Source organism: Rattus norvegicus, chromosome 1 (assembly GCF_021556685.1).
Source record: "Rattus norvegicus strain SHRSP/BbbUtx chromosome 1, alternate assembly SHRSP_T2T, whole genome shotgun sequence".
NCBI classification, from domain to species: domain Eukaryota; kingdom Metazoa; phylum Chordata; class Mammalia; order Rodentia; family Muridae; genus Rattus; species Rattus norvegicus.
In genome coordinates this window covers 166,340,323-166,363,503 of record NC_141534.1, presented here as the reverse complement: position 1 = coordinate 166,363,503, position 23,181 = coordinate 166,340,323, and the positions used below count along the sequence as shown (strand labels likewise).

The 23,181-nt window shown below is 50.7% G+C and overlaps 2 protein-coding genes across 9 annotated transcripts in view; both read right to left on the bottom strand.

Annotated features, from left to right (window-relative positions):
- Positions 1 to 4,635: 4,635 nt before the first annotated feature.
- Positions 4,636 to 13,100, bottom strand: Klhl35 (kelch-like family member 35). 3 transcript variants are annotated; one of them, XM_087558699.1, is made up of 7 exons: positions 12,531 to 13,100; positions 9,360 to 10,217; positions 8,124 to 8,308; positions 7,459 to 7,577; positions 6,605 to 6,793; positions 5,652 to 5,840; positions 4,636 to 4,945 (listed from the first exon to the last, which is right to left on the bottom strand). In XM_087558699.1, exons 2-7 carry the CDS (start codon positions 10,214 to 10,216, stop codon positions 4,757 to 4,759), a joined length of 1,728 nt encoding a protein of 575 aa, XP_087414825.1. In that variant the 5' UTR covers position 10,217; positions 12,531 to 13,100; the 3' UTR covers positions 4,636 to 4,756. The 3 variants fall into 3 exon arrangements, with proteins under 3 accessions (XP_087414825.1, XP_087414814.1, NP_001433890.1); XM_087558688.1 differs by lacking the exon at positions 12,531 to 13,100 and adding an exon at positions 10,328 to 10,458; NM_001446961.1 differs by lacking the exon at positions 12,531 to 13,100 and having other exon boundaries at positions 4,640 to 4,945.
- A 3,658-nt stretch (positions 13,101 to 16,758) lies between these two features.
- Gdpd5 (glycerophosphodiester phosphodiesterase domain containing 5) overlaps positions 16,759 to 23,181 on the bottom strand; it is an 81,854-nt gene continuing 75,431 nt past the window's right edge. For 3 of the 6 annotated variants that reach the window (XM_087582263.1, XM_087582256.1, XM_087582270.1), the window contains 4 exons: positions 22,134 to 22,216; positions 21,660 to 21,674; positions 19,670 to 19,782; positions 17,654 to 18,599 (listed from right to left, as the gene is read on the bottom strand). In XM_087582263.1, coding sequence (XP_087438389.1) covers positions 18,451 to 18,599; positions 19,670 to 19,782; positions 21,660 to 21,674; positions 22,134 to 22,216 — 360 coding nt within the window. In that variant the 3' untranslated portion in view covers positions 17,654 to 18,450. 6 annotated transcript variants of the gene reach the window in all.

The following is a 23,181-nucleotide window of genomic DNA, read 5'->3' as shown; positions in this document are numbered from 1 at the left end:
GGTTTGGTGCTCGTAATGGAACCCAGGTCCTTGGACATAGTACATATTTATAAGTAAGATGGCTATGTCTCCGACATGGAGTGGTCTTTTTTTCTAAAATGAAAGAAGATAGCTCAGGGTAAAAGGTACTTTCTTTTTTTTTTTTTTTTTTTTTTTTCTTTTGGAGCTGGGGACCGAACCCAGGGCCTTGCGCTTGTTAGGCAAGCGCTCTACCACTGAGCTAAATCCCCAACCCCTAAAAGGTACTTTCTATGAAAGCCTGTGTACTGTATATACACTATTCATTATACACTACCCTGCACGTAGGGAGTAAATTGGCCTCTGTTTTGCCGTGCTATACTGTTTTACTCTCAGCAACCCAAAATAAAAAGGGAATTTCTGATACCATTTGAGCTTGGAAGTTTGAGATGTAAAACCTGTTGTTAGGATCCATATATTTCTAAATTCGATACTTGGATATTGTTTTGGAAAGTTCAGAAATCTGTGGCTTCTTTGCTGTTATGTGTTTTGTGGGAAATTAATGTTAATGTGGGAATCCTGTGTTGTTTGAGAGCATTAATGAAGCTGTCAAGGGCCAGGGTATAGCCTGGCTGGTGCCCAAAGGCTTCATGAGCCACCGATGCTCTTTATTTCATTGTCTTCACCAGTGTAGCTCTGCATGGGGTAAGGGCTTAATTTATTCATGTTGGGTGCACCCTGACTGTCCACAACCCATTTTTTTTTCTTTTTTTTCAGAGCTGGGGACCGAACCCAGGGCCTTGCGCCTGCTAGGCAAGCGCTCTACCACTGAGCTAAATCCCCAACCCCTGTCCACAACCCATTAACCAACTCGTACAGATGTGTCTTTTTTAGATTTGTCTATAAGTACACTGTAGCTGTCTTCAGACACATCAGAAGAGGGCATCAGGTCCCATTACAGATGGTTGTGAGCCACCATGTGGTTTCTGGGACCTCAGGGCCTCTGGAAGAGCAGTCAGTGCTCTTAAAGGCTGAGCCATCTCTCCAGCCCCAGACGTACCTTTTTTTTTTAAAAAAAAGTTGTACTATGTAGCTCTGGCTGGCTTCTGCTTTAGGTATTGTGAATAGGGTGTCCAAACCATAAACCATTCATGGATATATGGCCAATTATTGACATCTGAGGTCTCTAGTTATTTTTACTGGGCTCTGGCTAAGTGCTTGAGAGACCTCATGAGAACAATTGGTTGCTCTTCCAGAGGACCCAGGTTGGATCCCCACACATCTGTTAACTCCTAGGACTGAAAGCTCTAGTCTCTGGTTCTGACAGCCTCTTCTGACCTCAGCAGACACATAGACAATGCAATTATAAACTTAGAGCAGAGGGAGGCTGCAAGCAATTCCTCAGGGCCAGTCTGTCCGGGACTCAGAGTGGCACGGTGACTGGTGTCCACGGGGTGTCAGCTTCTGAAACTGTTACCCCACTCTTCCTTTTAGGCCACAAAAGCAAGGCCTTTTGAACTGATGGTCTGGTACATCAGTCGTATGTATTCTGTTCTTCTTTCCCAGTAGGTGGCACTGTATACCAGCATTGCTGTAGAACAAGTAAGATCTTAGTGGATTTGCCCCTCTGGCCAACAGGAATCTCAGGGCTGGGAAGGAAAAACCAAAAACAGGACTTGAACTTGGAAATAAGGTTGCTGGCAGCATGAGCTCAATACTGAAGTGTTTTAGGCACTTTGTTAGAGGTGGTGCTGGTGAGGCTTTTGGTTTGGAGATAGGATTACATTCCTGGCTGGCCCAGAGCTCAACACCTACCTGTGATTGTTTCTTAGGACTATTAGGATTTGATGGTAAAATCAGCTTATCTGATTTTCACCAAAGCCATAGTCTGAATGAGGTGGCATTGTAACCCTAGGTCACAAATAATATTGAGTATCTCTATAACAGACAATTCCATCCTCTCTGTCTAAGGGGATGTACTGAGGGTTTACCACAAAATCTTCATTTCCAGGCAGAGAATGTCTTCGCTGCTCTCAAGACCCCCCTTGTAATTACAAATAAAACTGCAGTGGTAGCTATGGAACACGAACATCTTGGCTGTTTAAACTGGGGCAACTGTCCATTGGGGTTGGAGGGGGCACTGCTATAATGGATATATCCTGGCTTCTGGTAAGCTACCAGTGCTTCTAACAGACCTCTGTGTAGATAAGGGTATGGCTGTTGCCTGGGATACCTTGAACTCAGCATCCTGCCTCATGAATACTGAGAAGGATTTTCTTTTTGTCCGTTTCCCCCACCAACCTACCAGGAAAAAATAACACTGGGTGCAGTGAACAACCCCCCATCCCCTCACTGGTTTTTGTTGGGTGCCTTGAGGCAGGCTCTGCATGGTTCAGGTTTGCCCGGGTCTCACTACATAGTCTAGAACTAATGTCCTAAGTGAGCAGCACTCATGCAATTAAATGCTCATGAGCTGAAAAATAGGTTCCAGATTTCAAGCCTGCAATAGGCTCTTAGCCCCATGGCTCTCAGCCTGTGGGTCATGACCTTGGGAACAAACAATCCTTTCACGGGGATTGCCTATCCGATATCTACATTAGGGTTCATAAGAGTAGAAACACTAAAGTTTCATAAAATGGATGGGGTCACCATGAGCTCACAGAGTTAGGGTTGAGAACCAGACTTCTAGCTGCCTGCTCTGCTTTGGAACTCTTATCATTAGTTGTGGAAAACATTGGTAGCTCCTAACTTTGTCAAAGACTTTGTTCTACAATTGAAACAAGTTTGTAAACATCAGTTACAATTACTGTAGCTTTATGAATTCTGCACCTCAGTGATAAAGGATGCCACTTTGGCATCCTTGAGGTCCTGGCTTCGGTCTCTAGTAAAAATAGTGCCAGAAGCTTAATTCCCTCCAGTCACCACTTTGCAGAGGACAAGGGTCTCAGGTTGTCAGGTGGCAGTACATCTTTACCCACTAAGCCATCCTGGGTTTTCTTTGTCTTAAATTGTTCTTACCTACTGAAGACCTTGCCAGTGTGATTCGTTTGGCTAGCATGGGGCTGAAGTGCTGCTCTGTCCCCTACATTCATTTGATCTGACAGATGAGTGAGATTTCCTGTCAGTTTTCCTGCTACAGTGGGTAAAAAGAGATTGTGAATCCCACCCGATGTTTCCAGGTTAATGAAGGATATGCAATCCTGAGAAATGAAGCAAGGAAGAGGCAGGGTGCTGTGATGGCCCCATTGTTCATATCCTAGGCTGTCCCAGTCTTGCATGTTCTTATCTCACTTGCCTGTGTCCAGGCAGACACAGCATGCACAGAATCGTATCACAGAGTGAGTGGGAAACGGGGTGACTGCTTGGTCCTCAGGAGGTGTCTATCCAGGGGAGACATCCACATCCTTTAGAAGAGCTTACACCCTGGATGGGCTCCTATTGTTTCTGGGTAGACATGTGATAGGTGCCAGTGCTTTGTCCTGTGTCCTCTTGGGTTGGGAACAGGCAGGATTCGTTCCCCCACTCCCCATCCCACCACTAGTCTGCTGTCATTATCAGCTGTGTCCAGATGGTCACAGTTCCCTAATCCATGCTATTGGGAGCTCAGCTGGGACCATAGCCTTTGTGCCTGGCTGTGACAGGGCAACCCCAGCTGGAGAGACCCTGCAGACACGACCCTCGGGCACTGAGGATGGGAGAGATTGGAAAACAAACAGGCTCTTCAAAAGGCAATCTGAGTGCAAATGAGTGTCTGCAGCTGGGGCTGGCCATCACCCAGGAGGACTGCAGCCTCAGCGTTTCCAGTGTGTTTCCCCTTTCTCCCATCCAGCAGTCTCTATTCTGGAGGCCAGGGCCATGTGGAGTGTATTGTGGCATCAGAGTTGTGCCTCACGTTGATGCTGGGGATCTAGCCAATCCAGGTACATCCCGGCCTGTGGCTGTGGTGCTTTCTAACCTGAAACTGCTGAGCCTGGAGGGGTGGCTCAGTGGCTAAAGGCTCTTGCTGCTAATCCAAGTGATTTGGGTTCAGTCCCTGGATCCCACATGTTAGGAAAGAACTAATTACCACAATTTGTTCTCTGACCTCCACACAGGTACCATGACACAAGTTTTATTATCTACAGTAACAAAAGTAAACGGGGTAATAGGTGTGCTAAAGGTTGAATATAAGTGTTCCTCCAAAATCAATGTTAGGACCTAATATCCAGTGTCAGCACTGAAATGGGGGCTGGTGACATGGCTCAGCTGGAGTGTTTGCCATGCTAGCCTAATCCCCAGAGCTTACGTAAAGGTGGAAGGAGAAAACTGACTCCACAAAGTTGTCCTCTGACCTCTGTATGTACTTCATAGCACATGTGCACACACATAGAAATGGGACCCTTGGGGAGATGAATAAGTCACCTTATGGTCCTTAAGTCCTTTTGGGAGGTTGAAGGAAATGTCTTCTGCCAAGTGAGAATAAAGGAAAATTCTATTTCTAAAGCAGAGCCTTTTCCAGACAGAATCTGATGGCACCTTGCTCTTGGCCTCTCCAATGTCTAGAACTGTTCATATATTCATATAGTGGTCTAAGGTGAGTATGGCTGCTTGAGTGGCCCAGGAGTCCTGGCAAGCTGCAAAAGCAGGGAGAGAAAGCTGGGGATCCTTCTCTGGGCAAAGCAGGCATGAGCTGGATCACAACTTTTGAAAAAGGTTTTATTTCTATAAGAGGGGAAATAAGTTAAAGGGCTGTTCACATGGAGGTTCCAGCAGGGGGGCCAAGTGCCATGCCTCCTGGCTGAGGCTGTCCCAGTCTGAGTCACCTGCTCAGGCTCTGGACGATGGTGACACAGCCATGAGAGCTGGTGCAGCGCTGCAGGGACGGCTGGGCCTCCACCTGCCCACTGCCAGGGTCAAAGGTGAAGACACTATTGGTGCTTTCTCCATGTTCGTCGCGCCCACCAAGGATGTGGACCTTCCCATCACACACTGTCACGCCACAGCTCTCCTGAGTAACAGACAGACAGTTAACTGGGATGCACCAGGGACTTCTGCTATGTGGCTGAGCCTTGCCCTACACACTGACCAGGCAATCTGGACGGCAGGGAGACAAGTCGACTGCTTAAGTCTCATCTGCGCAGTTCGGAGAGTAACTGCCCTCTGGTGAATATGGCATACCCTGTATTTGGTCTTAGTCAAAAAGCTAAAGCTATGCTTGGAGATCATACCCATCCCTGGAAGACTGAATACACGGGAACAGTATCACCATCCTACAGTCTTCAGGGAAACTGGAAACATCAGCTTTGAATCATCCAGGGCCCAAACTGACAGGAACCACCAATCACCTAGTACATAGTTTCTTTGGAGTCCTGGGGCAACAGGTGGGTGCAGGGGCTGTGGGAGTCACTGAAGTCACTTAGCAAGGCCCTTGCCCACTCTTTGCTAATTGATACCTTTGGGACAGACTAACCCCCCTACTCAGTTGCAGCATTTGAATTCTACGAACTGTCTTACTACAACTCAATTGATGGCCCTGGGCCAACCTCTTTAAGGCCATTCTCATCTGAATGACAGGTGTTTGTCACTGGGAAGACAACCAAGGGGACTAAGTGAAACCATTTACAGTGGAGGCACACAGGACTTCAAACCTGGGAGCTCCAGAGCCCTGGGAGTGACTGGGCCAGTGCAGGAGCTTGCCAGGGAGCCCCACTTACCACAGGGCTGGGCAGGTCAGCTGCCTCTCTCCAGACATCCGAGCCAGGGTCATAGGTGAAAATTTTGCTCATGAGGCCTCCCACCACATAAATGGTGTCTCCCAGGGAGACAGCCTCAAGACACCGCTGCAAGAAAGGTGCCGGTGACCGCAGACTCCACTGGTCCTCCTTGGGGTCAAAGCACTGCACCTGCAGGAGGGAAGACAGTGGTGAAGGAGCCTCACCCGAACTTCCTGCTTCTTGGCACAGCACCCTAATTTTTATCCTGCTACGATCGGCTTATACAGTGCTGAGGATCAAACCCAGAGCTTCCTACCTTCTACCGCCCCAGCTTTTAATAGATCATCATCTTTCTAATAGAGGAAAAGCTTTTTAACTAGGTCTACCTCTTCCTAATATTTAAAAATATTGGTTTTTTTTTTGTTTGTTTGTTTGTTTCTGTGTGTCTAAGGGTGACTGCTGAGGCCAGAAGAACCTGGAGCTAGAGTGAGAGGCAGTTGTGAGCCACTTGACACGAGTGCTCTCGTCTTTTGCAAGAGCAGCCAGCACTCTTAACCGCTGAGCCACCCCTTCAGCCCTGATCTTTTCATTTTTAAAATCTATGAAACCCATATGTATGGTACTGATTGAAAGAATCCAGGTGTTCTGCTGACTCGCTGAGTAACCTAAGGAGTGCCCCTTCCTCTCCCGGTTTTTTTTGAGACAGGGTTTCTCTGTGTGGTGGCTGCCCTGAAATTTGCTCTGTAGGCAAGGCTGGCCTCAAACTCACATTCACCTGCTTCTGCCTCCCCAGTGACAGGATTAAAGGTATGTGCTTGGCTGAGGTGAAAATTCCTCGAGTGCTGACAGGATTTAGAAAATAGTCTGGCTCACACCAGATCTAGCCTGCACACAGTAGGCTACGTTGTTTCCTGCAGCCTCTCCTGTCCCCTAACTACAAAGCCTGAGCCCACCTTGTCAGTATTGACACCGTCCTGCCCGGCGCCTCCAATCACGTAGAGCTGGCCAGCGCAGGGCGCCACGGCTGCAGAGCTCACGGCCTCCGGCAGGGGCGCTGTGGCCGCCCAGGTGTTGGAGAACGGGTCATAGCGCTCCACGCTGCGCAGGCGTCTCAGGCCATCGAAGCCACCCACTGCAAAGAGCTGAGGGCGAGGACAAAGGCCAGGGCCCCTCGTTCAGGGCTACAGACGACTCCAACACCCCCACTGCTTCAGTCTGTGAGCCCACCAGGGGCGTCCCAGCACAGCTACTGCCTGGCTACTTCCTCTCTCCCTAGTTCAGGAGCCCTTCCCAGTTCAATGCAGGTGACAGGAGGCTGGCGTCTGAAGGAAGAGGATTTCAGCTGCAAATGATGCTTAGTGACAACCCGAGTGGTTACTAAGGGTTCACCATCGATCACTTCCTGTTTTTGAATGCAGAATGATATTTACAAAGATAATGATATTTACAATGATGTTTATTTTGTGGGAGAGTCAAGATTCAAAACCTTGTCTGTTTGGTACCTACGCTTAACTAAACCTTTTGACACTGTATTCCTCAGTGCTGGTTATTTATCTGGTAGGGGTGGTGATGTCGAGGCAGGGTCTTGCTCTGTAGCCCTGACTGGCCTAAAACTCATAACCTTCTTGCCTCAGCCTCCCAAGTACTGAGATTATAGGTGTGAGCCACTAAGCCCATCTGCAGTGATGACTGTTAACCCTATTATGGGATCCTAAGCAAGTCTTTACCCTTTGGGGTCCTCCGATCCCTCCTACCCCAGACCCTCTCTGCCTTGGATCCTAGAGCAGCAGCCACAGCATGTGCCTACCTGTCCCTGCAGGGCCACCATCTTGTGCCTCCACCTGCCCTTGTGCATTGAGGCAACCTTGATCCAGGTGTTCAGATGGGAGTTAAACATCCAGACATCACGGCTGTTGATGTGACCTCCTATGGAGAAAGCAGCAGCTGTCCTTCCCTTGCCCTCTTACTAACACCCAATGCCCCCAAAGAACCATAAACACTCCTGAATCCAAAAGGACAGTCCTGAGATCCAGGGAGGGGGAGGTAATGTTCATCAGGTGCCTGGCTGTGATACATCTTGTGTTCAGGGAAGCAAAGAAGCAGTGTCGCCAAGACAGCCATTGTGGATGTGTGCTGGGCCAAGGAAAGCAGAATGTCTGCACAGTTATGGAGTGGAAGGGGGCCCAGCCATCTTTCTTTCCTAAAGCTTTACTCATTCCCATCCTAATCTCTCTGAGGTCTTGGATTATTATACTGTCTCCATATAGGGAAAGAATGGTCCACTGAATACCAGGTGACCTTTTGTCAGAGCAAAGACTAAGGCCTCTGGCCTTAGCATCAACACTCCCATCGTGACTAAGCTTTGCTGGGCCACACAGTTTTAGCCACTAACCAGCCCTCATCTCCTCATTGGAGGGACAAATGAGGAGGTGGGTGGGAAAGTAGAGGCTGCTATCTCACATGTACACTCACCAGAAACGTAAATGTCATTTCGAAGTGCACAGGAGGCAAATTCTGAGCGCATATAGCCAGGCAGGCTAGGCAGTGGGGTCCAGCGCTGACTTTCTGGGTGGTAAGCATCCGCAAAAGGCAGTTTCAGGAGCCCCTTTCGGTCACACCCGCCAATGACCACGATCACTTCAGCTAAGTCCATGAACCTGGGGTGGGGATAAACCCAATACCACTAGATCCACACCTACAATGCTGCTCTCATGCGTCCCCCCACCGCGCCTCCCAAACGGTGCTGGGGTACTGAACCAGAGTGCTAGTGCGCTTTGCCTCTAAGCTATATCCCTAGCACATGGCTATGTTTTTTTTTTTTTTTCTTCCTGTAGCCTCTGTTCTTGAATTCCCTATCCTGTTTCTGCTTACTCAGCACTGGATTTACAGGCCTCCTGTACCAAGCCCAGTTCCTTTATGCCGTTTTGATCACAGCAGACGATGCTGCTGCCTTTCTGCCCACTGCGGCAGCTGCCACTGGAGCTCACCACTTCCATCCTGACTCTGGTTACTAAATAGTCACTAAATCTTACCCCACTCTGCTTGCCTCTAAGTTATGGGGGAGGGCTTTTCCTTTCCTTCAGACGGTTGTTAGGATTATTGTCCCTTTTACAGAGGAGAAAACTGAGGCTTATGGATTATGGCCTCTCAAAGTCATGCTTAGTTTTGAATATGAATTCTCTGTCCCCAACGGCTAATGTACTGTATCCTTTCCCTAGCCACCTCCTAATAGGGAATTGCAATGAGCAAGATAAAGCAGGCTTTCGCCAAAGCTCTCCACCACTGACCCTTTGGGCTCCTGGCCCCATTAGGTTATCCAAACTCTCTGGCTAGTGCTTTCCTAACCCATCTTGTGTGTCCGACCTCATACTCAGCATTAGAGACAGCACAGTCCCTATCTTCAGTCCTTTGGGTATGAAGGGCCATTGTAGACTATAGTTTCTGGGTCTGGCATCGCACGGGTGGAGTGGGTGTTCATATGACTTTGTATGTTCAGTTGTCTTACTAGCCTGTGGGTCCCCAGAGAACAGATCCCTACAGGACCTGTTTGTGAGACTGGCAGATGGGGCATGGAATGGAATGCATTCCTCCTTCACAGGCGCCGGGTCTTATGAAGCGGTGACATTTCAAGATGGGTAGTGAAGGAACCAGTGCTGGGAAGACACGAGGCCTCGCTGGGGCGCAATGCAAGCAATCAGGAGGCCATACCTCCGCGGCCGGGCCCGCAGCGCGCCTGCCTCGGGGCCCAGGATGAAGCAGGCACGGGCCTCAAGCAGCAGTGGGCGGCAGTCGCCGCAGGCCTGCAGCAGCTCATCCGCCTCCACCTTCTCCAGGAAGTAGGCGGGCGCCAGCAGCGGCAGGCGCACGTGCTCCAGGAGGCGACGAAGCTGCCCGCGGCGGGCCGGCGCGTCGTGGCGCACCCAGCGCATGGCCGCCTCGAACACCGCCTCCTCGCGCGCCACGCGCAGCGCGGGGTCGGCCAGCAGCGCCGCCACCTCGTCGGGCGCGAGCTCCAAGAAGTCGGCATGGCGCGTCACCTCCACGAAGGCCTGGCGCAGCACGCGGCCGCAGCGCTCGGCCAGGGAGGCGAGGGAGAAGGCGGCGGCGACCCGGCGAAGGGACAGGCTGTTAGCGGCGCGCAGGCGGCCCTCGAGGAAGCGCGCGCACGCCTCGCGCAGCCCGGCCACGCCCAGCCGCTCGGCCAGCGCAAGCACGGCGGCCGCCTCGTCCTCAGCGCGCAGCCGCACGCCCGCGCCGTACACGTAGTCGAGCACCACAGCCAGTGCTGCTGCCGTCCCCGGCGTCTCCGGCCCTACCGGGACCACGGCCGCCGTGCGCTCTGGCAGGCCGGCCGCGAACAGGCCGCGGAAGTGGGCGCTGGCCGCGCTGAGCGCCGCGCGATGGCACGGGAAGTCGCGGCCTCCGGCGCGCAACACCACGTCGGTGAGGGTGCCGCTCCGGCGGTACGCGTTGAGCGTCTGCAGGATGCGCTGCGCGTGGCAGGACGCGGCACACGGGGCCTCCATGCCCGCCTCCGACTCCTCGCGCCCCGGGGACTCCCTCATCCTGCCGGGAGAGAACACAGACAGCATCGAAGATGGGCCTGCTGGTGGACATCCCGAACATTTAGGCTTTCCCTAACTAGTTCATTCACCATTCACTTCCGGTGCACTCACCATGCACCTACCAACCCCACCACCCCATCTAGACTCCTGATGGCCATGAGCCAGCCCTGCCTTCTGTGTCCAGTCTTCCTCTCCAATTGAAGCCATATTGCCTTTTTCTGTTCAGGTTTGGTAAGCTTTTTCCTGCCAGGCTCTGCAGGAAACAGATGGCAGACTCAAGATAATTTGAGGAGAGTTAAAGTGAGGGGGTGGAATGATTTATACAAATCTAGACTATGCAGTGTTTAGGGGTGCCAACTAGGATTGAGTAGTGTCACACGGCTACACGGCTACCACCGACAGGAAGACTACTCCCAAATTCTGAATGGGGAACTTCAGGAAGTTGGCTGGAACCTGGGCAAAATGTCCGTAGAGAGATGGTTTCTTTGCACGAGCTGTAGTCTCTGAGTAAGGGATTCAGGGTACCCTAGACACGTGTGTGTGTGTGTGTGTGTGTGTGTGTGTGTGTGTGTGTGTGTGTGTGTGTGTGTGTGTTTTCCTCTCACTTAAGTGTTACCTTTAGATCTCCTGTAGGTACTTCCCCTTGACCAAACTCTGTTCTATTTAGACAGCACAGTAGTATACCAGGAGCTCAATACTTACTCAAGGTCAAGTGCATGTGTTACTTAAACTGGTGTTTATTAAATATTTATTTATTTACTTATTTATATGTAAGTACACTGTAGCTGTCTTCAGACACACCAGAAGAGGGTATCAGATCTCATTACAGATGGTTGTGAGCCACCATGTGGTTGCTGGGATTTGAACTCAGGACCTCTGGAAGACCAGTCAGTGCTCCTAACCACTGAGCCACCTCTCCAGCCCTAAACTGGTGTTTATTAAAATTGGTGTGTGTGTGTCCTGAACAGTCATAATCTCTGCCTTTCTGGAGCTCAGAGCTTGGGCAGAGGTCCTTTGAGAGAACTCAGGAGAATTGGAGGGAGCTCAGAAAGAATAGTAAACACAGTTGGAACAGAGCTAGGAAAGAGATTCATGAGATGGGCAGAATTAGCTGTGTAAAAGCAAGAGAGTGAGACATGTTTCTAGTTTCCAGTGGAAAGATCCAGGCTCTAGGGACCACGTGGGCTATAATCCTCCTTTAGTCTGGAGTGATCTCACCAGGGCAAGTCACTGGCTCCATTTCTGAAACAATCATAATACCTAGCCACAGAACTGTAACTATTAGATGGGGCATGTAAAAGTGCTGGGTTTGTAGTATGTCCCAGTCATTTGCTTACCTTTTTACTGCATGGGGTGTGGGTAAGTTGACCCTCAGAGGAGTTTGTTGTGAGGAGGCAGTCTGGAGGGAGCCTGCCCCTCAGATGTTTGCTGTGAGGGTCAATGAGATTGCAGGCCATTCACCCTGGTTAGCATTTGGTCCTTCCTTAAGAACACAGAGCCAATACTTGGCATGTTCTGAAGATTGGCGGCGTTCTCCTTTCTGTGGGAACTTAACTCCAAGACTCATCTCTGTCTCTGCCTCATTCCTTTCCCTACATTGTCCCATCTACAGATCAGCCTGCCTTTCATAGCTTATGCAGGACTATGCAGTGCATCCCCTGCCTCAGAGACACAAGAAATTAGCTCCCGGTGGACAATGATTGTTGCCCATATAAAGGTTACCAGTCCCAACCCACCATGCACTGGGCTATTAAGTCTCTCCTCTCTAGCTCTCACCAGGGGGGAGGTGTGTCCTCAGGGAACACAGGGATCTACAGAGGGGAACGAGACAGGCCATCAGAGTGCAGCAGGGCTGTCCTTAGCTAGCACAGGACACAGCTACTCTCTAGGCTGAGCCCCAAGAAGGTAGGTCTCAGCATAAGGAATCTGCCTGCTAGTGTGATCCTTAAGTTCACCTCCTAGCAACTGTGCGGATACTTACTCATTCTATTGCCACCTTTTCTGTCCCAGGCTGAGGGAACTGTGGACACACAGTAGTGGAGACTCAGTTTCCACCATGGAGTCCTATAGTCTGGGAGCCCAAGGACACATGGGAAGTCAGGGATTCCGTCAGCATTTTCCCATCTCACAAAGTCACGGACTGAGATTCAGCCTGTGAAGCTGTCCCAGTGAGCCACTATCCTGCACCTCCTCCCGACACACGCACACACCTCCACCCCCACATACACATTGATAGCATAGGCTCACACTTCGGGTGGATGCTCCCCAGAGCAAGACAGCCCTTTTGCCAAACCCTAAGGTACTTGGCTCTTACCTGTCCACACCCTCTTCCTGGGACTGGGAACTGCTGCTCTGGCGGAGACAGGAGACCTCTCCTGCCTGTGCCCACCGCTTACTTGCTGGCTTTGCCCGCTAGCCTAGCAGCCTGAGCTGATTTTATTCTCGCTTGCCTAGACTCCCACTTGGGCTCAGCTGTGGGAGGACAAAGGGTCTGTCTGGACGCCAGGGGGGAGGGGAGGAGAGGGAGCCGGAGGAGATGGGCACTGGGCTTTTGTTTCACTCTTGGGCCAGTCTTGGAAGGGAGGAGTGTGGATAAGCATGAAATTGACTGCGTGTTGTGGTGGGCTAGGGTGTTTTGAGGACTGGGGGTGACTGGCGAGGGTTTGTATGGTCTGTGTATGGGGTGTCTGCCTCGGGTAGATGGGGTGGTTGTCAGTGTGTAGGTGTTTCTAGAACTTATATGTGTGTGACTATGTGGAACACAGTAACTATAGTCCTGGGATGCCTAGGCTCTGTGGACATGTGACTACGTGACTTCGGATGTAACCAAGAATGTGGCTGCCACTGCTGTGGATTCAGTTTTCTCTCCTGCTTCTTTGTGATCAGCTCATACATGTTCCTGCCTCACAGCATGCCTGTCATTGTATCTGTGACTGGTCATTTACATGCCAGGAGCCGTGTGTGTGTGTGTGTGTGTGTGTGTGTGTGTGTGTGTGTGTGTGTGTGTGTGATGAGTATAAGGTGCCTGTGTGGACAGATACTCATGCAGATGTGACCAGGATCATCTGTGCTGTGTGCGTTGTGGGGTCGGAGTGGAGTAGTGTGGGCCTCACGGAAAGGACACAGTGGAAGGACATCATTTTGGCACTGAGCAGATTGAGTTGGATGGAAAAGAGAATGATGGGACAGCTCTGAGTCTACCTGACCTTCTGGAGCTGGACGACATTTGGAGGTTGGCATGTTGCTGCCTCTGGGAAGGACTACAGGGCTTGTTAACAGGAACACAGCAACCGGTGGGGGCGGGGGGATGGCTTCCAAGAGAGCCTGTCCTCTTGTGTCAGGACAGTGTCATGAGCAGGGGGGTAATGGTGAGTCTACTGTTTGTGTGGGGTTGCCTCTGTGTGTTAGAGCCTGATATTGCCAGGCCCAGGGAGGCTGATGGAAGATGGGAGGTATTATGGTTTGGTATAGAGTGTCCCCAGAAAGGCTTTGAGATGGCTCAGAGATAAAAACACCTGCTTCTATGCCTGAGGAGATCTGAGATCCACATGGTCGAAGGAGAGAACTCACTCACGCACATGCTTGTAGCACACAGGTGCCCAATGAGCAGGAGACAGAAGCAGGTGGATCTCTGCAAGTTCTGGGACAGCCTGGTCTACATAGTGAATTCTGGGATAGCCAGTGCTACACAGTGAACCCCTGATTCTAAAAGAATTTTTTTTTAATCTTTAAACCTCTACAAGTTGGGACTTTGGTCCCTAGGCTGGTGGTGCTTTGGAGAATTGATTAAGCACCTTCCTAATGGGTTTATCCATTAACGGATTAATAATTTGATGGTATTATTGTGAAGTGGCAGAGAGTAGAAGTCGGGGTCTAGTTGATTGGCCCCATATTTTCTTGATCTCCGTCTCCTGCCCACCACAGAGTATGCCATTTTTTCTGCCACATGCTCCCTGCCACCATGGTATTCTTCCTAGAAGCAACAGTTAAGTTACCAAGTATTGAAAAATAAATCTTACTTCTTATTACATTGTTTTGCTCTGGTACTTTGTTCCAGTAGTAAAAGTCTAACTAATAAATCATGTATTCCGAATCCTGGCTGAGGTCTGTCTACCGACCCTGCTCGTGCTGACTAGTTTATGTCAACTTGACACAAGCAAAAATCACTTGGGAAGAGAGACACTCAACCGAGAAAATATCCCCACATAATTGGCCTGTGGTACATTTTCCTAAATTGGTGAATGATGTGGGAAGTCCCATCCCACAGGGGTTGGGAGAAGGGCAGGTGGTCCTGAGTTGTATAAGTAATCAAACTGAGCAAGCCATGAGGAGCAAGCCAGTCAGCATTGTTCTTCCACCGTCTCTGCTTCAGCTACTATCTCCTGGTCCTGTCATGACCTCTGTCCTGACTTCCCCCAGTGACCTGAGAGCTGTAAGGTGGAATAAGCCCTTTCTTCCCCAAAGTTGCTCTTGGTCGTGGTGTTTATCACAGTAGAAAAGTAACCAGGACACCGTTCCGGGAAATGGTAAACTGCCCTTATACTGGGGGAGGGAAAGAACCTTTCAATATAGCCATGAAAGGGTGTCATCGGGGCCAAGGAGATGGCTTAGCACGGAAAGGCGCTTGCTGCCAAATCCCATAGCTTAAGGTCAACCCGGGGTAGGGGTGTGTGGCTGTCATAGGTAGTTCCAGTTATTAACCTGATACAGACCCAGGGTCACCTGGGAAGATGGAGCCTCAACTGAAGGATTGCTTTGTGACTGGCTTCTGGCTTGTGGCCATTTTTGTTTTGTGTGTGTGTGTGTGTGTGTGTGTGTGTGTGTGTGTGTGTGTGTGTGTGTTGATAATTGATGTAAGAAGATTCATGGGCAGTGTCATACTAGACAGATGGTCCTGGGCTTCATAAGAGGCGTGTGAGTGGGGTTGGGGATTTAGCTCAGTGGTAGAGCGCTTGCCTAGCAAGCTCAAGGTCCTGGGTTCGGTCCTCAGCTCCGGGGTGGGGAGGGGGGAAGAGGTGTGTGAGTGAGCCAGAGGGAGGCAAACCAGTTAAGGTGTTCCTCCATGGTCTCTGCTTCAGTTCCTGCCTTGAGCTCCTGCCCTGGAAGAACTAACTCTGATGAGTTGCCCATCTGTTCTGTGACATACACACAAACATACACACGAACATTTAATTAAAAAAATGTAAAAGGATGAGAGTGCTTGGAGACCTTTATACTTGGGAAGGAGCTGAGGGTTCACAGAGGGCTTGCAGGAGATAGGGGGTCATCTGAACAGGAAAGGCACTAGAGAGGAAGGAGTGAGGCACAGGGGTGTCCAGAAGGTAAAAGAGACTCTTTTCTGGGCAGTGAGGTGTCCTCTATAGTCAAGGGGATCTATCGGGGGCTTTAGCAGAGCAGAGTTTTCAGTAACCCCTAAGTGTGGGAAGAGAAGCCAGGGTGCAGTATGGGCTGAAGGCCCACTGGAAAATGGAGATAGAACTGCCATTCATTTTCGGTGACAGGGAGGTGGCCTGACCATCATTGGGCAGGAGAGGATTGCAGAATCACGTTCCGATGATGATGGGGTGCAGCTGGTGATTCTGAATGGGTGATTCTGCACCCTTCTTTATCCACGTTCCCGAAGATTGCAAGGTGTTCTCAGGTGCACCAGCATGGCCAGGAGCCTTGAACACCCTATCCAGTTGGCCCAGGGGAGTTGACTGGACAGGGAGAGGATTCCACAAAAATGTGTTATCTTTTCTGAATGGCTTTCCACAGGCTGGACAGTAGCCGTGAAATCATATGAGTAGGACTGTGCACCCAGTGTCCAGGGTCAAGCAGGGATGATCTCTTCCACAGAAGATCTTGTTAGATGTTCAGTAGTGAGAGAAATGGTGGGCAAATCTCCCCATACTCTGAAGGGGCCGTGTAGAGAGGCTAATGGGGGACCACTGAAGGTCTGAATTTAGAAGGGGTTCGTTTCCTTCCTCCCAAGAAAGTGACCTCAAGTCTTTCATATATCAAGAATTCACTCTAGAACATCCACATTTGGAGGTGAGACAGTACACTGTCTCTTCAGTGGCATTAACTAGTGTAGGCTGGGGCAGGGGTTCCGCCTTCTTTCCTTCAGGATGCACTCAAGACCATGCAGATTTGGGCAAAGCCTCAAGAGTTAAAGGCTTTCCCTGTTTTCCACTGCTGACCCTGCCCACAGAGGGCAGAAGGCAGAGCTGGGAACACTGAAAGGTGAGAGGGGACACGGACACCTGTGTTCCCTGGGCTGTGTTTGACTTCCAGCCCGGGTTCCCTCTCTCATGCTAAGCAAGGGTCTGAGCCTGCCTCAGCCAGACCCACAGACAAATCTCACCAAGGGGAAGAGGCGTCCCGGCACTCAGGACTTGTCCTCCATGTCACCACAAAGGACCCCCAACCCAGGCTCTGTAGCCTTCACTCTGCTTTGCCGTTCCTAGATGGTTTCAAGAGGTGCATGCAGGCTGGATGTGAGGTCCTCCCCTCTCTCCCCTCCCTCTCAGTAGAATTGAAGGGTTTTTTTTTTCTTTTGTTTTGTTGTTTCGCTTTTTATTAAGAGCCAGGAATGATGGAACACACCTTTAACCCCAGAACTAGGGAATCAGAGGAAGGCAGATCTCTGTTCAAGGCTAGTCTGGTCTACATAATGAATTCCAGGACAGCTTGGGCTATACAGAGAGTCCCTGACTCAAATTATTTTATGTAGAGTGTTTGGCCTGTACTGTGTCCATACCACGTGTGTGCAATGAAGGCCAGTTGCAGGCAGCTGTGAGAGTTCTGGCATTGGGTACTGAACTGTGGTTCTTAACTGCTGAGCCATCTCCCCATCCCACTGGAGTTTATTTTTCTAGAAAGACACTTTGGGGGCTGAGGGAAGGCTCAGTGGTTAAGGACCTTGGCTGCTGTTCTAGAGGACCCGAGTTCGGTTCCTAACACCTCTATCAAGTGGCTCACCACTGCTTGTACCTCCAGCTCCAGGAGATCAACACACTCTTCTACACTCTGAGGGTGCTCCTCATGAGTATGCATACCCACAAATACAAATACATACTTCTTAAAATTCAAAAAGGTAATTTAAAATAAAATCACGTGCCACCACCCCACACCCTAAAAGACATTTTTAAGCATGAGAGTTAAGAGTGTGGATGTGGGCTTCTTAAAAAGAGTAGCCCTGGCTTTGCCTATGTGACTTTGGATGGTCACATTGGCATCCTGCCTCCCATAATGCAAGGGTGTTCATTGGTTTTACAATCCAAGGGCTGCTGAGGTCCCAGAATCATGGCGGATCAAGGGTAGGACTCAGACATCCAGTCGTTTTTACTTTTATCTGTGAAATGGCTCATCCTCAAAACCCAGGGCCAACACCTGACCCCAACCCCTGCTTGCTGGTTCCCCAAACTGCCACTGACAATTCAGAGACAACACACATCTCGATGGCAGATTTAATTGTTTTTGCCCTTAGGTTCCTTCTACTATAGGCAACTTTGGCCAGAGGCCCATGCTTGACTGAGCCCAGAGCGCTTTGCCCAGGTGGCCCATTGCCCTGTGGCCACTGCTGTGGGAACCTGAGGTCATATCAGTCTGTCGTTCACCTGGTCCTCAAGGCTTCTTCTGCCCCTGCTGGACACCTGGGTGTGAGGCAGAACAGCCCTGAGTGTGTGATTCTGGTCATCTTTAGCTGCTTCTCAGGGACAGAGAGGCCTGTGGTGGAGGGAAGCTAGTTGGGAGGAACATGTCTCCACAGCAGCCACTGGTTTCTCCTGAGATGAACTTCCTTGTGCTTTGAGATAGGTGCCAAGAGTAGAGCCCCCAGGCAGGGGTGAGAACAGTTAGTCATCTTACAGCACAGACAGATAAATAGGTGTGGGCACAGGGGGACATCCACGTCCTCCACTTGCATGGGGCACATGGCACAGCCCAGTGACTCACCAAACCTTCCAGGCTGGGAGGCCAAGGATGACTGAGTGGAGAGCAGGCCCTCATTTCCTGGATGAAAAGCCCCAGGCCTGCAGGGGCATCTGAGAGGCTGGAGTCCTGGTCCAGCCTCAGTGGAGAGGGCTCCCCTGGTCCCCACCACTCATGCAAGAGAGGCTGGAACAGACAAAAGAGCTGGGAGCACACAAGTGGGTGCCAGCTCCCAGGCACTCGAGGTGCCGTTTCTGTCGTCAGTCCTTCCTCTCTTCTAGATTCTACCTTGGGTACAAGTTGGGTAGACAGATCTTCAGCTAATGCCCACCCTGCTCTGTGAAGGTCTTGGCACGGCTGCCAGCACTTTGAGGGCCCATGGGGGTGACTGTGCTGTTGGCATAGGTGTCGTAACTGCTGTCTGAACATACGGAGAGCTCATCAGAGACTTCCACACCATCACTGATCTCTGTTGGACCAGAGGAGACAGAAAGTGAGTGAGGAAGACTGGCTCTGAGGACAGGGAGACAGGCAGAGGGGAAGGAAGGCATTCAGAGACAGATGTAACTACTGGTTCCAGTTAGCATTGAATCCGTGGGCACTGAGCCTGCCGTTCAGGGGCCTCTTTGGTCCCTCCTAGGTCCTTAGTCCTCTGCCCTCTGGAACTCCTGTCACAGAAAACTAATGCACCCTCAGGTGCCTGTTACCTGGTGTTTACTTCCCCCCAACCCCCAGGCATTTGCACATGCTGGCTTCTCTCTGTTGAGTGTCTTCTCCCCCCAGCATCAGCTCTTTTCCTAAAATCTGCCTCAAGCCTCCGCGTCCCTGGTACGTCAGCCTACTAGACACCTCCTCAATTCCCCAGGCTAGGCTGGGACCTCCTATTTCAACCCAGGCTGGTTCATCCAGCCCTCTCACAGTCTGCAAGGGCAGGGGCCTGAGCAGAGCCCCTCAAGGACACCTGTGTCCTAGTTCTGGGAGCTGACTAGGCAGAGCCAAGGTTCTGGAAGGTGGTTCCAGACAAGCAGCGCAGCCTTGGGGCACACCCGTTTCCACAGGAGCACTCTTGTGCCTGACCAAGCTGTTACTCAGGCACCTCCAGCCATCCTTCACACCCCAGCTACATCACCACCCCAAACCTTCCTTGCCGCCCCAGGGAGCTCTGAGCACACTTTCTGACTCTGTTCTCCCTCGAGGAGCTGCAGTGACACCCAGTTTTGTACACATCTTTACAGCTACCTTCATAGACTGGTAATGTCACTGAAAAGAGCACAGTTGTCACTTGTGGAAGTCATGTGTGAACCAAGGAAAGGCGTTGGGCTTTTAAACAGGGTTTAAAAGATCTGTGTAGGGTTACCCCACACTCCAGCTTGTCACGTTCGCTCACCAACCAAGGGCTAATGCTGCGCCCCAGGATCTGGAGTTGTGTGATGTGGACACTCGTGTGTGCGTGGGTGTGAACCTCGAGAGAGGATACATCCACCTGTCCTTGTATGTTACATGTGTGCTACTTAATCCGGGGCCCACGCAGGCTGTCACCTGAGAAGATGAGTTTCTCTTTCATGATGCTGACATCCCGGCTGGTCCGGCGTACGGCGGCACTCAGCATGATCTGCTCTGGGTTGTAACTCCGTATACCACCCAGGCGCCACCTGCAGAGACGGCCCAGTGGGCATTAGGTCCTCCTCAGCCTCCCAGGAGCAGAGACCCTGCCCGTTTCCAGAGCCTCTCCTGATGTGGCCTGAGAGACTCATGATACAAATGGGGAAACTGAGGCCCAGAGATGGGTAGTCTACTGATTCTAGCCTTGGCTCTCCTGCCTCTCTTCCCCCTCCTTCACCAGCCACCCTGGCCCTGAAAGGCAGGTGGTTTTTTTCTTTTTTTCTTTTTTTCGGAGCTGTGGACCGAACCCAGGGCCTTGCGGTTGCTAGGCAAGCGCTCTACCACTGAGCTAAATCCCCAACCCCGAAAGGCAGTTTTATATGTTATTCCCTGGCTCTCTTTGAATGGGACAGTCTTGGGAGGAAAGAGCTTAGCAGATATGACTCTGATGACCTCCTATAAACCAACTAACACAACAGGCTGAGCTAAACCAGAAGGGGCCGAAGAAGTCAGTGATGGTGAGGTTGTTAGGACTGGTCCTCACAGGTCCACAGACAAAGATGTTAGAGGAACGTGGTTTGTAGTTATCTGCTTAGAAATAAGCACCCCTGATTCCCCAGAGATGGATCCCTGCTGTGACTGGAGGCAACTAAGACTCCATATAAAACTCATTGTGAGGTTATAGATGGGCTGACACAGCAGAAATGGACAGACAGGGTAGTAGGACAGGCAGACAGTGGGGGAAGCAGGAGGCTGGAGGGGAAGGCACTGTGCCTTGGTTGGGCCAGTGCTTGGCCAATTCTTGAGGGCAGTGCTTGTTCCTCTGGCTCCTTGGCCAGCCCTCAGCACCAGCCCCAATGCCGGGCATGTCGTGAGGTTAGGCAAGTGCTTGTTGAATCAATGAATGAAAGGATGAGGCCCACAGAGAAAGTATCTGTCTCCTGATTTATCTCCATGGCCCCTCTCCTCTCTCTGGCTATTCCTGACCCTCCTCTGCTGGGTCTGGGTCTGATGGGCTCGGTACCACACAGGCAGCCCCTGTGGACTCTGCAAATGGAAAAAGGATGCATGAGCTCAACTTCCTGCCCAGAGTTCAGTCCTGTAGTCAAGGTCTAGGTTCTCTTAGGCTCAGACCTAGAAGCTGGTCAACAAAGCTGCCTGACCCAGCAGGTCTTAAGATACCTGACCATCCCTAATACTAAGGTCTCATCTAAGAATTCATGTTAGAACCCACTGGGGGAAAGTATCAGTCCAGGGTCTCTACAGCCAGGTACATCAGGGTCAGGAAAGCCACCGGGGGTTGAGGGTGGGATCAGTCTCCCCAGGGGAAAGGAAAGGAGAAAGGAGCGAGGGTTTGGATGTAGATAGCAAAAAGGACTGGCTGTAGGAGAGACACAAAGAAACAGCCTCTGGGAAGGGAGGCCCAAGAGACAGGAGCCAATGGAGCAGGAGAGAAACAGAAATCTGGGCTTTGCGCTGGTGGCAAAGGGCCCCCTGAGTGCTGGACTTGGGGAGCCCTCTCCCCAGGGGATACACTGAGGTGGAGGGAAACTGGGTCAACACCCACCAAGAAAACCCTGGTCTACACCTGTAGACACTGCAGTAGGGACCGAAAAGTACAGCACACATAGCCAGACAGGAAGAAGAAATCCTGGCACTCAGGAGGCTGAGGCAGGAGGATCAGAGGTGGGAGGACAGCCTGGGCTACAAGGTGAGACTTTGTCTCAAAGGAAAAAAAAAGAAAGAAAGAAAAAGAAGGAGTGGAAAGGAAGGCGGAGGGGGACGGGAAGGAGGGCCTGCGCTTCAGGCAGAACCGGGCAAGGGTGACCCAGGCTTAGGGCTCGGTGCACAGCAGCTTTTCAGACAGACCTGGAAAGGGAGTGGCCAGAGGGGAGAGAGGAGCAGGAGGGGAGCACACCAGAATTACCTGATCAAGTGATAGCTGTGAGATGCCAGAGTGCAGCAGAGAGGGGGAGGGGAGAGAGGAGGGACATGCGCCATCAGAGCAGGATGGGACAGAGAGAGAACGTCAGTCAAGAGCCAACCCCAGCCCCTTGGTTCCTGGTTGCCTAGGGCCCCAGGCTGGCCCATTATCTTCCCCTCCCCAGACCACCCATTCCACCCATGACAGCCTCATGCCAGCTGTCTTAAAGGGTGTGAGGGGTTTCAGCTGGCAGAGTAGCACTCCGCCCTACTAGGAGTGAACGCTTGTGCTGGTTCACGGTGGGCAGAATGGCCACAGAGGGGGCAACATCCACCAGATACCACACAGCAGATCAGAGCAAGGTTTGGCTCTGAGCCCTGAGCTGGGAGCTCATTCTAGAGGCCATCTGGCTTCTGCTGAGGGTGGAGCTGGGCCTGCTGGGGTAGGCAGGTTATGGAGGTGTTGGGGTCTACTCACTTCTGGAGCACGAAGATGCCAATGATGAGGCTGAAGGAGATCAGGTCAGCAGTGACCCACATGAGGCAGTACTCATCTGGGGGCTGTGGAGAGATGACCCAAGAGCGACTTCCAGTCACAGCTCATCTATAACAAGGGGCCACATACTGGGGAACCTCTTATGAGGATGGGCAAAGGAGGAGGCTCCTCACTGTTTTATTTCACAAGAGTGGGCTCTGGGCATAGTGGGTTGTGTGTGTGTGTGTGTGTGTGTGTGTGTGTGTGTGTATGTATGTGTGTATGTATGTATATGTATGTATATATGTATGTGTATGCAAACATGTATGCATTCGTGCCTGTATGTGTGTGTGTTTGTGTATGTGTGTGCATCATTGAGTGTGTGTGTGTGTGTGTATGAGTGCATGTATGTGTGTATGTGTGTATGCAAATATGGATGCATTGATACATGTATGAGTATGTATGTGTGTATGTGTGTATATGTGTATGTGTGTATATGTGTATGTGTGTATTTATGTGTATGTGTGTATTTATGTGTATGTGTGTGTTTGTGTATGTGTGTGTGTATGTGTATGTGTGTGTATGTGTGTTTGTGTGTATGTGTGTGTATGTGTATGTGTGTATTTATGTGTATGTCTGTGTTTGTGTATGTGTATGTGTGTGTATGTGTATGTTTGTGTGTGTGTATGAGTGTGTATTTATGTGCATGTGTGTGCTTGTGTATGTGTGTATATGTGTATTTATGTGTATGTGTGTGTTTGTGTATGTGTGTGTATGAGTGTGTGTATATGTATATGTATGTATATGTGTATGTGTGTATTTATGTGTATGTGTGTGTTTGTGTATGTGTGTGTATATGTGTATGTGTGTATTTATGGGTATGTGTGTATTCAGTGTAGAGGGGTATGATGAAACTCAGGTGTGTATAAGCCTACAGAAGCTCAAGGCAAGTGCCAAATGATGATTCATGTCATGTAAGATACCATGTGCCAAGCAGACAGACATATGACCCTACAATTAGGTCTGGGGCACCTGTGTGAGGCAGTAGGAC